This window comes from Thamnophis sirtalis, unplaced genomic scaffold (assembly GCF_051295495.1).
Source record: "Thamnophis sirtalis isolate CommonGarterSnake01/CBP01778 unplaced genomic scaffold, rThaSir2_p1.2 scaffold_15, whole genome shotgun sequence".
NCBI classification, from domain to species: domain Eukaryota; kingdom Metazoa; phylum Chordata; class Lepidosauria; order Squamata; family Natricidae; genus Thamnophis; species Thamnophis sirtalis.
Window position 1 is genome coordinate 45342309 of NW_028261395.1, and position 12513 is coordinate 45354821.

A 12513-nucleotide genomic window follows, 5' to 3' on the forward strand; every position below is an offset into this window, starting at 1 on the left:
CTCCTTGCTTGCTCGACCCCCATTTCCATGGGGGAAATCAGCTGGAAAAATCAGGGAAGATCTCCATGCAACAAGGAAGGAAGGAAGGAAGGAAGGAAGGAAGGAAGGAAGGAAGGAAGGAAGGAAGGAAGGAAGGAAAGAAAGAAAGAAAAGTGGAGAGAAGGGAGGTAATGGAAGAGGGAGGGAGAAGGAAGGAAGGAAGGAAAGAGAAAGAAATGGAAAGGAAGGAAAGGAAAAATAAGCATGAAGGAAAAGAGACTTGGGAAGGTAGGAAAGAGAAAGTGAAGAAAAAGGGAAAGAAGGGAGAAAGAGAAGAAGGAGGGAAATGGCAGAAGGAAGGAGAAGGGGGAGGGAGAAAGGAAGGAAGATAGAGGGAAAGAAGGAGGGAGGGAGGGAAGAAGGAAATGGGAGAAGGAAGGAGAAAGAAACGGAAAGGAAGGAAGGGAAAAATAAGCATGAAGGAAAAGAGAGGTGGGAAGGTAGGAAAGATAAAGTGAAGAAAAAAGAAGGGAGAAAGAGAAGAAGGAAGGAAATGGGAGAAGAAAGGAGATAGGGGAAGGGGGGAGAAGGAGGAAGGGAAGAGGATATAGGGAAAGAAGGAAAGGGAGAAAGGAGAGGGAAGGAGGGAGCAAGGGAGGGATGGAGGAAGAAAAGAAAGAAATGGCAGAAGGAAGGAGAAAGGAGAGGGAGGGAGGGGAATAGGGAAAGAAAGAAGGAATGAGAAAGGAGGGGGAAGAAGGGAGGGAGGAATCAAGGAAGGAAAGAAATGGGAGAAGAAGGAAGGAGAAAGGAGAGGGAAGGAGGGAGGGAAGAGGATAGAGGGAAAGAAATAAGGAAAGAGAAAGGAGAGGGAAGGAGGGAGGAAGCAAGGAAGAAAAGAAATGGGAGAAGGAAGTAAGGAGAAAGAGGGAAGGAAGGAGGAGGATAGAGGGAAAGAAAGAAGGAAAGAGAAAGGAGAGGGGGGGGTCCTTCCCTTTGCTGTGGGGGGAGGTGCGATTCGAAGCAACGGGCAACCCTCAGTCGGACTAGATGACCTCAAGGGACTTTTTCAATCGACAGGGAATAATAGTGGAAGGGGAAAAAAGGTTGATTTCTTTTTTGCTTTCTAGATACTGTGGTAAAATCTTCCCGCGTTCAGCCAATCTAACCAGACATCTCCGAACACACACAGGGGAACAGCCTTACCGGTGAGTTTAAAAATATAGATATACAAGTTTGTGGCTTGTCATTATAGAAAGCCACAAACTTTTTCTAAGTAACATTGCTGAGAAGGAAAGGAAAAATAAGAATGAAGGAAAAGAGAGGTGGGAAGGTAGGAAAGAGAAAGCCTGAAGAAAGGATGGGTAAAGAAGGGAGAAAGAGAAGAAGGAAGGAAATAGGAGAAGGAAGGAGATAGGGGAAGGGAGAGGAGAGAAGGAGGGAGGGAAGAGGATATAGGGAAAGAAGGGAAGAAGGAGAAAGGAGAGGGAGGGAGGATGTTAGAGGGAAAGAAATAAGGAAAGAGAAATGAGAGGGAAGGAGGGAGGGAGGAAGGAAAGAAATGGGAGAAGGAAGGTAGGAGAAAGGAGAGGGAGGGAGGGAGGAGGATAGAGGGAAAGGTGGGAGAGAGGGAAAGAGGGAGGGAGGAAGGAGAAAGAAACAGAAAGGAAAGGAAAAATAAGAATGAAGGAAAAGAGAGGTGGGAAGGTAGGAAAGAGAAAGCCTGAAGAAAGGAAAGGTAAAGAAGGGAGAAAGAGAAGGAAGGAAGGAAATGGGAGAAGGAAGGAGACAGGGAAAAGGAGGGAGGAAGGAAGGATGATAGAGGGAAAGAAGGAAGGGGGGAGAGAGGGAAGGGGGGAAGGAGGGAGGAAATGGGAGAACGAAGGAGATAGGGAAAAGGGAGGAAGGAGGGAAGATAGAGGGAAAGAAGGAAGGGGGGAGAGAGGGAAACTGGGTAACATTAAAACCTAATTCCTGATTGGCACCACCCAGGCCAAAGCGGATGCCACCCTCTGCACAGAGGCAGGAGACCCGTATTTACAAAAAGTAAAATAAAAGAAGAATAACTGACAGCTCCCTTTTGGAATTCGATTGTCCCTTCGCCTTGACCACTGATGAAAACCAAGATTTCTGACGCTAACTCTAACACAATTCTCTCGCGCGCAGTTTTTGTATGCAAAGGGGGGGGGGGGACTATTGTTAGAGAGCAAAAGAGATGCAGGGGGAGAAGATGGGGGGGGCTTATGGGACCATCTTAAGCAACGGGCAATATTCTTGAAAGGAGAGGTAATATTTGGCACAGTCAACTTTTCTCGTTTGTCAAATTATGACCTCATTCCACTCACACATACAGAACACACACCCCAAAAAACCCCTTTGGGAAGCCAGTTTCAGAAAGTTATCTCTGCCGATTCCAAAAATAATAAAAGATTTTTTTTTGGAGGGCTGCTTGTGTTTCTAACTTTTGCACGTTTGGAAAATATGCGCCGTCTGCATAATGTAGCACCCTGACAGAGAGACAGACAGACAGAGACAGACAGACAGACAGAGACTGAGAGACAGAGAGAGCGAGAGAGACAGAGAGAGAAAGAGACAGAGAGAGAGACACACACACACACAGAGAGAGACTGAGAGTGAGAGAGAGAAAGAGACAGACAGATAGACAGACAGAGAGAGTGAGACAGAGAGAGACAGAGAGACAGACAGAGACAGAGAATGCGAGAGAGAGAAAGAGACAGACAGACAGACAGACAGAGACAGAGAGAGTGCAAGAAAGAGAGAGACAGAAAGAGAGAGAGTGAGAGAGAGAGAAAGAGACAGACAGAGACAGAAAGAGAGAGACAGAGAGAGAATGAGTGATAGAGAGAGAGTGATAGAGGGACAGAGACAGAGAGAGAAAGAGGAAAATGGAAGGAGGAAGAAAAAAGGAAAAAAGGAAGTGAAAAAAGGGAGGAATGAGGAAAGAGGGAAGAGGGAAGAAAGGAGGAATAAAAAAGAAAATGGGAGGGAAGGGGAAAGAAAAGGAGGAAAGAGAAAGGAGGAATGCTGAAGAAAAAAAGGAAAACTGAAAGAAGGGAAAGGGAGGAGGAAAGAGGGAAGAAAGGGAAAGAAGGAGGAATAAAAAATAAAAAGGGAAGGAAGGGGAAAGAAAAGAAGGCGGAAAAAGGAAGGAGGAGGAAGGGAATACAGAAGAAAACAAGAAAAAAGGAACATTGAAAGAAGGGAAAATGAGAGGGAGGTAGAAAGGGAAGTAAGAATAAGAAAGAAGAAAAAGGGAAGGAAGGGGGAAAAAGAAAGGGGGAAAAACCCCAAAGGACTGGGGGGGGGGAGGGGGAGAAAGAAAAAAAATCGCATAATTTGATTTTTGATCCCCTCTTTACACATCTCAATGCTGCCCTCTTGAGTAAACTCAGAGGAACTGCAGCTCTTCAGATTTTCCTTCAATCCTCCCCTTCTCACCCACGGGGGGGGGTGTCTTTTAAATGGGGGTGACATTTAATAGAGTGGCAGGAAAGGACATTTGACCCCCAACTCCCCCTTTTTCTCTCTGTCTCTCTCTCTCTCTCTCTCTCTCTCCGCCCTTTCTCCCCTACTCCCAGGTGTAAATATTGCGACCGCTCGTTCAGCATCTCCTCCAACCTCCAGCGCCACGTCCGGAATATCCACAACAAGGAGAAACCCTTCAAATGCCACCTCTGCAACCGATGCTTCGGCCAGCAGACCAACCTGGACCGACACTTGAAGAAACACGAGCACGAAAACGTTCCAGGTGAGCCCAGGTTTCATCTTCTCCCCTTGGGCCACCCTGCTCCCCAAGAGCCCATGTCCACCTTCGGTTTTTAACCTCCTCCTCCCGCTTTCCCCCCATGTCTTCCTCCTCCTTCACTTCCTCCTCCTCCTTCACTTGTTCTTCTCCTCCTCCTCCTCCTCCTTCACGTTCTTCCTCTTCCTCCTCCTCCTCTCTCCTCCTCCTCCTCCTCCTCTCCTCCTCCTCCTCCCTCTTCTTCCTCCATCTCTTCCTCCTCTTTCACTTCTTCCTCCTCCACCACCTCTTCACACTTCACCTCCTCTTCTTCTTCTCCCCATTCTCATCTTCCTTCCTTCTCCTTCTTCCACCTCCTCTCCTCCTCCTCTTCTTCCTCCTTCCTTCCTCTCTTCCTCTTCCTTTTCTTCTCCTTCTTTCTCCTCCTCCTGCTTCTTCTCCTCTTCTTCCTCCTCCCTTCTCCCCATTCTCGTTCTCTTCCTCCTCTTCCTCCACCTCTTCCTCCTCCTTCTATTCTTCTTCTTCCTCCCCCTCCCTTCTTCTTCCTCTTCCTCTCCTTTTTCTCCTCTTTCTCCTTCTTCCTCCTCATTCCCCTTCTCTTCCTCCTCCTCCTTCTTTTCCTCCTCCTCCTTCTTCCACCTCCTCTCCTCCTCCTCCTTCCTTCTCCTCTTCTTCCTCCTCCTTCCTTCCTCTCTTCCTCTTCCTTTTCTTCTTCTTCTTTCTCCTCCTCCTGCTTCTTCTCTTCTTCCTCCTCCTTCTCCCCATTCTCGTTCTCTTCCTCTTCTTCCTCCACCTCTTCCTCCTCCTTCTATTCTTCTTCCTCCCCCTCCCTTCTTCTTCCTCTTCCTCTCCTTTTTCTCCTTCTTTCTCCTTCTTCCTCCTCCTTCCCCTTCTCTTCCTCCTCCTTCTTTTCCTCCTCCTCCTCCTTCTATTCTTCTTCTTCTTCCTCCCCCTCCCTTCTTCTTCCTCTTCCTCTCCTTTTTCTCCTTCTTTCTCCTTCTTCCTCCTCCTTCCCCTTCTCTTCCTCCTCCTCCTTCTTTTCCTCCTCCTCCTCCTCCTCCTCCTCCTTCTATTCTTCTTCTTCCTCCTGCTTTTCCTCCTCCTCCTTTTCCTCCTTCTCCTCTTCCAGTAAGCCAGCATGCCGGAGTCATTGCAAACCACTTGGGGAACAACGCATCTTCGCCCGCCTCCGAATCGGAACACCAAGCACTTTTAGACGAGAAAGAAGACGCCTATTTCTCTGAAATCAGAAACTTTATTGCCAATAGCGAGATGAACCAGTCGACGGCTAAGCTGCGGCTCTTCTCATTAACCGTGGTGGACAATGGGGTTCCTCCCAAAGTTTTCACCAAGTTCTGTGTGGATTTTTTTCAACGAATGTCGTAAAACGGGGCAAAACCCACTTAACAACGTTCTCGCTCACCAACATAAATTTTGGGCTCAGTTGTGGTCGTAAGTCGACGATACCCCGCCCAGTTCTCTCTGCCTCTGACCTTTCCGATTCTCTCCCGAAGAGAAAGTTTAAGCTCTCTACAAGAATCCGGCCAACTAACAGTCAAGGGAAATGAGCGGGAGATAAGAAAGGCATTCGAGATTGGCTGGACTTAGATCTCTTGCAGGCGCGAAGGGACTTGTTACTTATGATGCGTTTGACTCCACCTTCCCTTGGGCTCAGCCTGGTCACCTCCTACATGGCCTTTGTAGACACTTGTCCTAACCTTTGCGCTCTCCCTCAACCAGGCCCGAAATCCAGAACGCCGACGGCGCCACCCACGGTCTTCCGAACGACAAAGTAGAAGATGTCGACGAGGAAGAAGATGAACTGGAAGAGGAGGACGACGACAGCCTGACGGGGAAGTCTCAAGACGAGACGGTGTCGCCCACCGCCGAGCCACAAGGAGGGTATGAGGATGAGGGAGGAAGAGGAGGCCGCGTCCCTCACCATGAGCTTTAACCGTGCCCAGAGGTGGGTTTCCACTCTCTTGGCGGGAGGGAGGGGGCCCTCGCTTTTCTCTTCTCATTCCACGCCCCATGAATGAGTGATTTAGGACTGGCTAGAACGTCCAACTCCAGAAATTCACGAGAAAAAAGCTGGCCAAATTGTTTTGGCGGCGTTCAACTCCAAGATGTTCCCGTGGTCCTCAGATCTCTCGGAACATGGTGGTTTGAGCAAGCGATAACACCCGATCAGGGGGAGAATTTCCTTGACATGGAGAATCGCTCAAAGTCGCCACCCCACTCGGTGTACAATTCAGGCTCACACCGCTATGCCCAACGTCCATGATCAGCGATCTTGTACAACTATGGCCGTGTCTGTCTACCTGTCATCCGTCCATCGGCCAGCCTGTCTGTCTGTCTGTGTCTCTCGCCCTCCCTTGTCTTGCATGCGGCTCTACGGAGCCCCCCCTCTCCCCTTCCTGGCATCTGCTCAACCCCCCCTCTCCGAGTGTGTTTGCAGCCGGATGGAACTAACAGGTCGCCCCTGCTTTCCCTCCCCTCCCTCCCTGGTGCTTGGTACAGGTGTACTGAGGAGAACGAAGTCGGCTTGTTAGATTTGGAACAGATGTCGGAATTTGGGAAGGGGCTGGACTTCCGCCAGGCCTCCGAGGAAGCTTTTGACGTTAAAGCTGTCTATAATTCCACCTTAGATTCGGAGGCACTAAAACAAACTCTGTTCAGGCAGGCCAAAAACCAGGTAGGTTCGATCCTGAGTTTCGCAGCGAGGCTCGCCAAATTTCCCCGCGGACCCCAAAGCGTTGAGATCCTCGAGACCCACCCACCCCTCCCCCTCATCCTTGCCAGCAATTCCAATTTCTATCCAGGTTAAGGAGGGGCTGTAATTCCCCACCCCACTCCATCCCTGTGGCAGTGGTCCGTCTTGAGACTGAATAACCTGAGCAAAGCACACATCCTCTTCCAACTTTCCCGCGGCTCGAATCCGTCTGACGGTTTTCTCAGAGGCGTCCCTTTGTCCGCTTTAAAGTTGGCTCGAGAATTTCTTTCCAATTTCTCTCGAGGGTCTTTTTCGAGGAGACTCGACTGGTACGGGGTGATCTTGCATCCCTCCAAAAACTCCTTGTTGGGTCCCGTCCCCCCGCCCAGTCCGTAGAAGAGTCAAGATGTCCTCCCTTCGCTGGCATCCCCGGGAAGCCACTTCCGAGTCAATAGAAATAGCCTTTGCCCAGCGATGACAACTTCGCAGAACAAAAGTCTCCTGTTGAGGTGGGGTGCATGGGGAGAGACCCCACCCCGTTTCTATCTCGTTTTCTGTCTAGAAAGCCGGCTCCTTTTTTTTGTTCCCATGCATGTCTCTTGTCTTTCTCATGACTTAAAACTAATTTGCCAAAGGTTTACTAACGATTCCGTGTCCTGCTTATTTGTGCCTCGTTTTGTCATCTCCGGCTCGCGGTTGAGAAGAGAATTTGGGGGATTTCACTCCGATGTTTTATTTTCTATCGAGGACATAAATCTGCAAAGGGGGACCCCCGTGGCCTTCGTTCTAAATGTTGTCTCGTATGTCTCAGGATTTTGGCGGGGGGGGTGGGGGGAGGTTGTTGTTTGGGAAAGCGGAGTCTTTCACTTCTCCACCGAAGAAATCTCCCCATCGGTTCTTTTCCTACTCTTGAATCGATTGATTTATTTTGGGTGCCGAAGGGGCCTTCGACTTTCCGTAGATAATCCAATCAAATTAAAATTAAATTAAAACGCAATACTGTCCTTTCCAATAAAGTAAAACCACCCGCTCTGTTCCAGGTTCTGGAGCAACCAGTTCCCAATCTTTGTGAGCAGAGAGAAATTTGCATGCCAGATACCTTAGAGGGTCACCTTCTGGTTTAACTAGGGCAGGAAGGGCCCCCCCAACACAGAGATGTACAAATTTAAGCCACGTTTCTCCAACTTCAAGAAGAGTTGAAGCGTCTTGGGCACCCTGCAGTGCCCACAGTTCCCTGTCTTTGGGTGATGGCAGCTGAACCCCCCCTTTCCCCAACAGCTGGAAGCCCCCCCCCCCGATCTATCTCCAGACCCTCCCAGATTTTGGAAATCCCGGTCGCGGATTCTGACATCGGATTCTCTCCTGTTCGCCACTTCTTTCACGTGCTGTTTTCTTCTGTGCTTCATAGGCTTACGCAATGATGTTGACTCTTACCAAGAACACCCCCTTCCATCCTTCCTCCCAGAACCCCCTGGACGCCTGGTTGAACATGGCTGGAGCCGCTTCTGAGCCAGGAACCTTCAACGCCGTCAGCCACCTCTGAGACCCTCAAGGAGGCAGCCCCGCCAGGATCCCAGCGCGGGAGGCCGAGGTGCCCGCCCGTTGGCCTTCTCAGCTCTCCCGGCGAGTGGAAGATTGGCAGAAGGACCCCCCCCCCCCCTGGGGCAGGAGAAACCCGCCATGGACAGCTCCCTGTCCCATCGGTCAAGCCCACCCACCTCGCCGTCACGTCGCACCAGGCGGGAGAACGTTGGCTTCCGGTGAGGGACACGCCAGGTGGAGGACCCACCACACCCCATCCTGACCCCTCTCCATGTTATAGACCATGTTGCTGAGCCATCAAAGATGCACTTGTCCCCAGACCCCAACCCTTCTCCCCGTGAAGCCCCCAGGCCCACCTGTCCAGGACTGTGACCAAGATGGTGACCTTCTACCCAAGACACTCTCGCGATAAGGACCATGTTGACTCTCTCTGTTGTTCTCCTCGCCTGAGGTCCACGTGCATCCATCGTACCCCACTTTTCCTCCAGGGATTTCCTGCAAATTCCACATTTCCTGTATCTGATGGACAATGGCCCAGTCTTTTCTCGCAGCCCGTCAATTTTCTACCTAGGCTTCATGAAGCAGACTCTTCTCACTGCTTCCTGTACCTGGTGTCTTCTGAATCGAGGGGCCCGGGACGATGGGCTGGGTAGAAAGCTTATTTTTTAGGGTGTTTCGACTGCCTAAATTAATCCTCTCCCATCGATCTCAAATAAAAGCGAAGGCAACGTTCAACTTGGCCAGTGAGAGAACCATGAGTTTCACTGTGCCGAACTTTACCTTGGAATTTTTCAAATTTCCAACCCCGTTACCCCTGCAAAATAAGATTTATTTTTCCTCCTGGCACTTTGGAATTTCTTTGGAATTTCCTCCAGAGATGTTCTGGATCAGGTAGTGGTTATTTGAAATTTTTGTTCCCTGTCTGGGCATTCTCCCTCCCTTAAAGGAGGATTAAAAACCTTGAGCATTTCCGCCACGATAATCAGCAAACGTTCTGCGAAAATTCTTCTTCTTCTTTGGGCAAAAAAAAATAATAATAAATAAAAATAAAATAAGACCGACCAAATTGTCTTGCATCCCACAAAATAGAACCTTGTAGTAGAGAAACACAAGCGAATCATATTTTCTAGCTTTCATGTGTATAAACAGTGGTTCGTTAGAACTGTGTACATTCTATTTTTATTTTATTTTTTAAAAAGATTTCCTTCCTAAACCGCCATCATGTCAGCTTCCACCCGATCTTCTCTCTTCCATCCCAGTCAGGAAGGTGCAAATAAATTCCGAATTTCGCTCGGGTCGATTTCACGGAGCTGAACGTCGCCTTTGGAAATGTGGTTTTTTTTCCCGAGCTCCGAGAGCAGCTCCCGACGAAAAGAGCGAGCATCCACGTTGTTTCTTCTATTTAAAAGGCAGCGTTTCTTCTTAGACTTCAGATGTTGAGGACGGATGTCAGCAAAGGATTGCAACAGAGGGAGCGTTTCCATTGTACATTTTTTCCCCGGGGTTTGGGGTTTTTTCTTCCTTTTTTTTTTCCCCTTTTTCCTTTGGGCTTCCAGTTTTGCAGATCTCCAAATCCGGATCTCTCCTCCCAACCTCGCCCCTTCTTTTCAAAAGCGATTCTAGACCAAGATCGGTGAAACCGAATTCGAATCCAATGCAAATCCAGCCTCGGTTTAAGCTGGGCCCCAAATAATCGTCCGGCAAATGGAAGCGATTAAACGAGTGACTTTGAAACAGTTCTGCTGAGCCCACCCTCACCCCCCCCCACCTCCGGGGAAAAAAAATTATAAATAAATGTCTGTGACCTCCGACCCCCTGAATTCAACTAGTCGTTTCATTGGTTGTTAGCGTTGGCAAAAAAAAAAGAAAATAAACATGCCATTTTAATTGTTGTGTCGTCATCTATATCGACAGTCCTCGCTTAACAGCCCGTTCACTTAGCGGCTCGTAGAGTCCCTTCAGTTCCGAAAGCTACTTATGACTCAGTTCTGGGGTATCAACAGCTACACACACACACACACACACACACACACACACACACACACACACCACTGCTGTTCTGACCCAGTTCACCAAATATGACAAAGCCTCTGTACTTAATTAATTCCTTTATTAGGAGCGCCAATGCCGGCTGGCGGCTCCTCGGAGGAGGGCCTTCTCTGTAGCTGCTCCGACTCTGTGGAACGACCTACCCGTAGAGATCCGGACCCTCCCCACTCTCTCGGCCTTCCGAAAAGCCACTAAAACCTGGCTATTCTGGCAGGCCTGGGGCTGTTGACTCGGGAATGAGGTCCAGCCCCACTCAGATTGAGTGTATGGTGTCTTGTTTTTAAATTGTTTCTTTTTAAATTGTTCCTTATTTTTAACTCTTTATGTTAACTTATCTGTAAGCCGCCCGGAGTCCTACAGGATTGGGCGGCATATAAATCTATTAAAAGTTAATGTTAAAGTTATGGAAGTTGTGAAAGACATGGGAAGAGGGACGGCGGTGGCTCAGTGGCTAAGACGCTGAGCTTGTTGATCAGAAAGGTCGGCAGTTTGGCGGTTCAAATCCCTAGCTCTCTCCCATAATGGAGGGAGCTCCCGTGACTTGTCCCAGCTTCTGCAAACCTAGCAGTTCGAACTCACGTAAAAATGCGAGTAGAAAAATAGGAACCACCTTTGGTGGGAAGGGAACAGCGTTCCGTGCGGCTTCGGGAGTTGAGTCATGCCAGCCACATGACCACGGAGACGTCTTCGGACAGCGCTGGCTCTTTGGCTTTGAAATGGAGATGAGCACCGCCCCCTAGAGTCGGGAACGACTTAGCACATATGGGCGAGGGGAAGCTTTATCTTTTTACTTTTAAAGACATGGGAAGGTCTTTGGCCTGTACCAAAAGCTACTCTATACCCAATCAGAACCATCTTGATTGGCAGGTGGTCTCCAAACCCTTCTCCAAAGCTGCATGCACATTTCACACACACACACACACACACACACACACACTGCAACCAGAAGAACCAGCGAAATTCTCACCACCATCTTCTCACCTTCTGGACTAATGTTGATGTCCCTCAAAAACCTAGTGTCACACTGAGATTTTGCTTGGTTCTCTGTCTACCCCTGGAGATCTTGAGGGATCAGACATGGCTGGAGACACCCACGGTGTTCTGACCTCGGCTTCCCAAGATCATGAAGCCGACTCCTCGCCCCGATAAAACCCCTTTTATTTAGGTTAAAGGGAAATTCCTCTCCAGCAAAGTCCCGGCCAATAGTCTTTCAAGAGATTTCACAACTACAGGCCTTTATCGGGCTTTATGGAGAGCTGCCAGGCCGATATCTCCAAAACTCCAAGCTGTAGCAGCAATTCCTTGGCACGAAGTCAGGAATAGATCTTCACTCTAACGAACTGAATTAATTGTCTCCTGCAAACTCCACTCCCCTGTCGCTCCTCTTTTATTCCCTCTGGGAGGGGCCATTCACCACCCACCTGTGGCTGTACTCCTGAGTCGACCCTTGTTCCTTAGCTGTTCCCGTCTCCTGGCAGCTCTGCTCATGTACACACTGGGAACAGGCTCCAGCTGTTCTTCTGCCTCACTGATGTCTGACTCCGAAGGCAGCTGATAACTGTCAGACGGCTCTGGCCCCCTCTCTGCCTCCGACGCAGACCCCTCCTCAGAGCCTTCCCCAGACTCCAGGACTGGCCCATCTTCCTCCCCAACCCTCCTCACTGTCCGAAACTGCCACCAGCTCCGCTGACGGGCCACAACACAAGGAAGAAACAACCCCAAATGTTTGCCCCTATATTTCAGAAGACCCCCCCCCAGAAGAAAACCTGGCTGTTGAAACTCCCTGGAGATGCCACCTCTCTACTCATCTTTAAGCTCCATCAGGGCGGGAAGAGGGGGCTGCCAATTTGAGAATACCGACGATAAAAGAGATACGGGTCCCATCTCCCCTGGGCATGTGATTTTTGTATCGTTTGGGGGAGGGAAGTGTTATACATTTGAAATTTGAACATTGGGATGGCTTAGCATCTTCCAGAGTCCCCTTTTTTTTAAAGGTGATTATTTAAGAAAGTTTTTCGTTGAGTTTTATTTATTTACTTATGCATTTATTTATTTATTAAAAAGAAACTTTCATAGGAAACCTCACCTGGCAAGCTTGGCTGAACTGCCCAGGGCCGCATGAAAATGTGGGGAAAAAAATGGGTTCGACAGAGAACCAAGTCCCCCCAAATCGGTTTTCGAAGCCGAGTTCGAAAGCAGATTCTGTCGATCGTCGTCCTTCAAAAACCGACGGTAAACATCTCCACTCTTCCCTCCGCCACGAATCCTGGAGGCTTTTTATTATTATTTCTTTTTTAAAAAAAAAAATTCTGCTAAAGCAAGTGAGCGAATTAGGGAAACGAGTAAGCTACTAGTAAACTTAACAACTTGCTGAAAAAAACACCAATTTTAAGGCTCACGCCAGGGAATAGGGATGTATACCGAATGTAATTTCCCCCAAGGCTACTATGGATTTATAGATGAGAAT

General features: G+C 49.0%; 1 protein-coding gene across 1 annotated transcript in view; it reads left to right on the forward strand.

Moving 5' to 3' along the window:
• The window catches only part of PRDM16 (PR/SET domain 16), a 190670-nt gene extending 180789 nt beyond the window's left edge, over positions 1–9881 (forward strand). The window contains 7 exon segments of the mRNA XM_087702688.1: positions 1110–1187; positions 3579–3748; positions 4872–5040; positions 5483–5656; positions 5658–5708; positions 6263–6437; positions 7864–9881. Of these exon segments, the coding sequence (XP_087558814.1) occupies positions 1110–1187; positions 3579–3748; positions 4872–5040; positions 5483–5656; positions 5658–5708; positions 6263–6437; positions 7864–7998 (952 nt within the window). The 3' untranslated portion in view covers positions 7999–9881.
• Positions 9882–12513: the final 2632 nt, after the last annotated feature.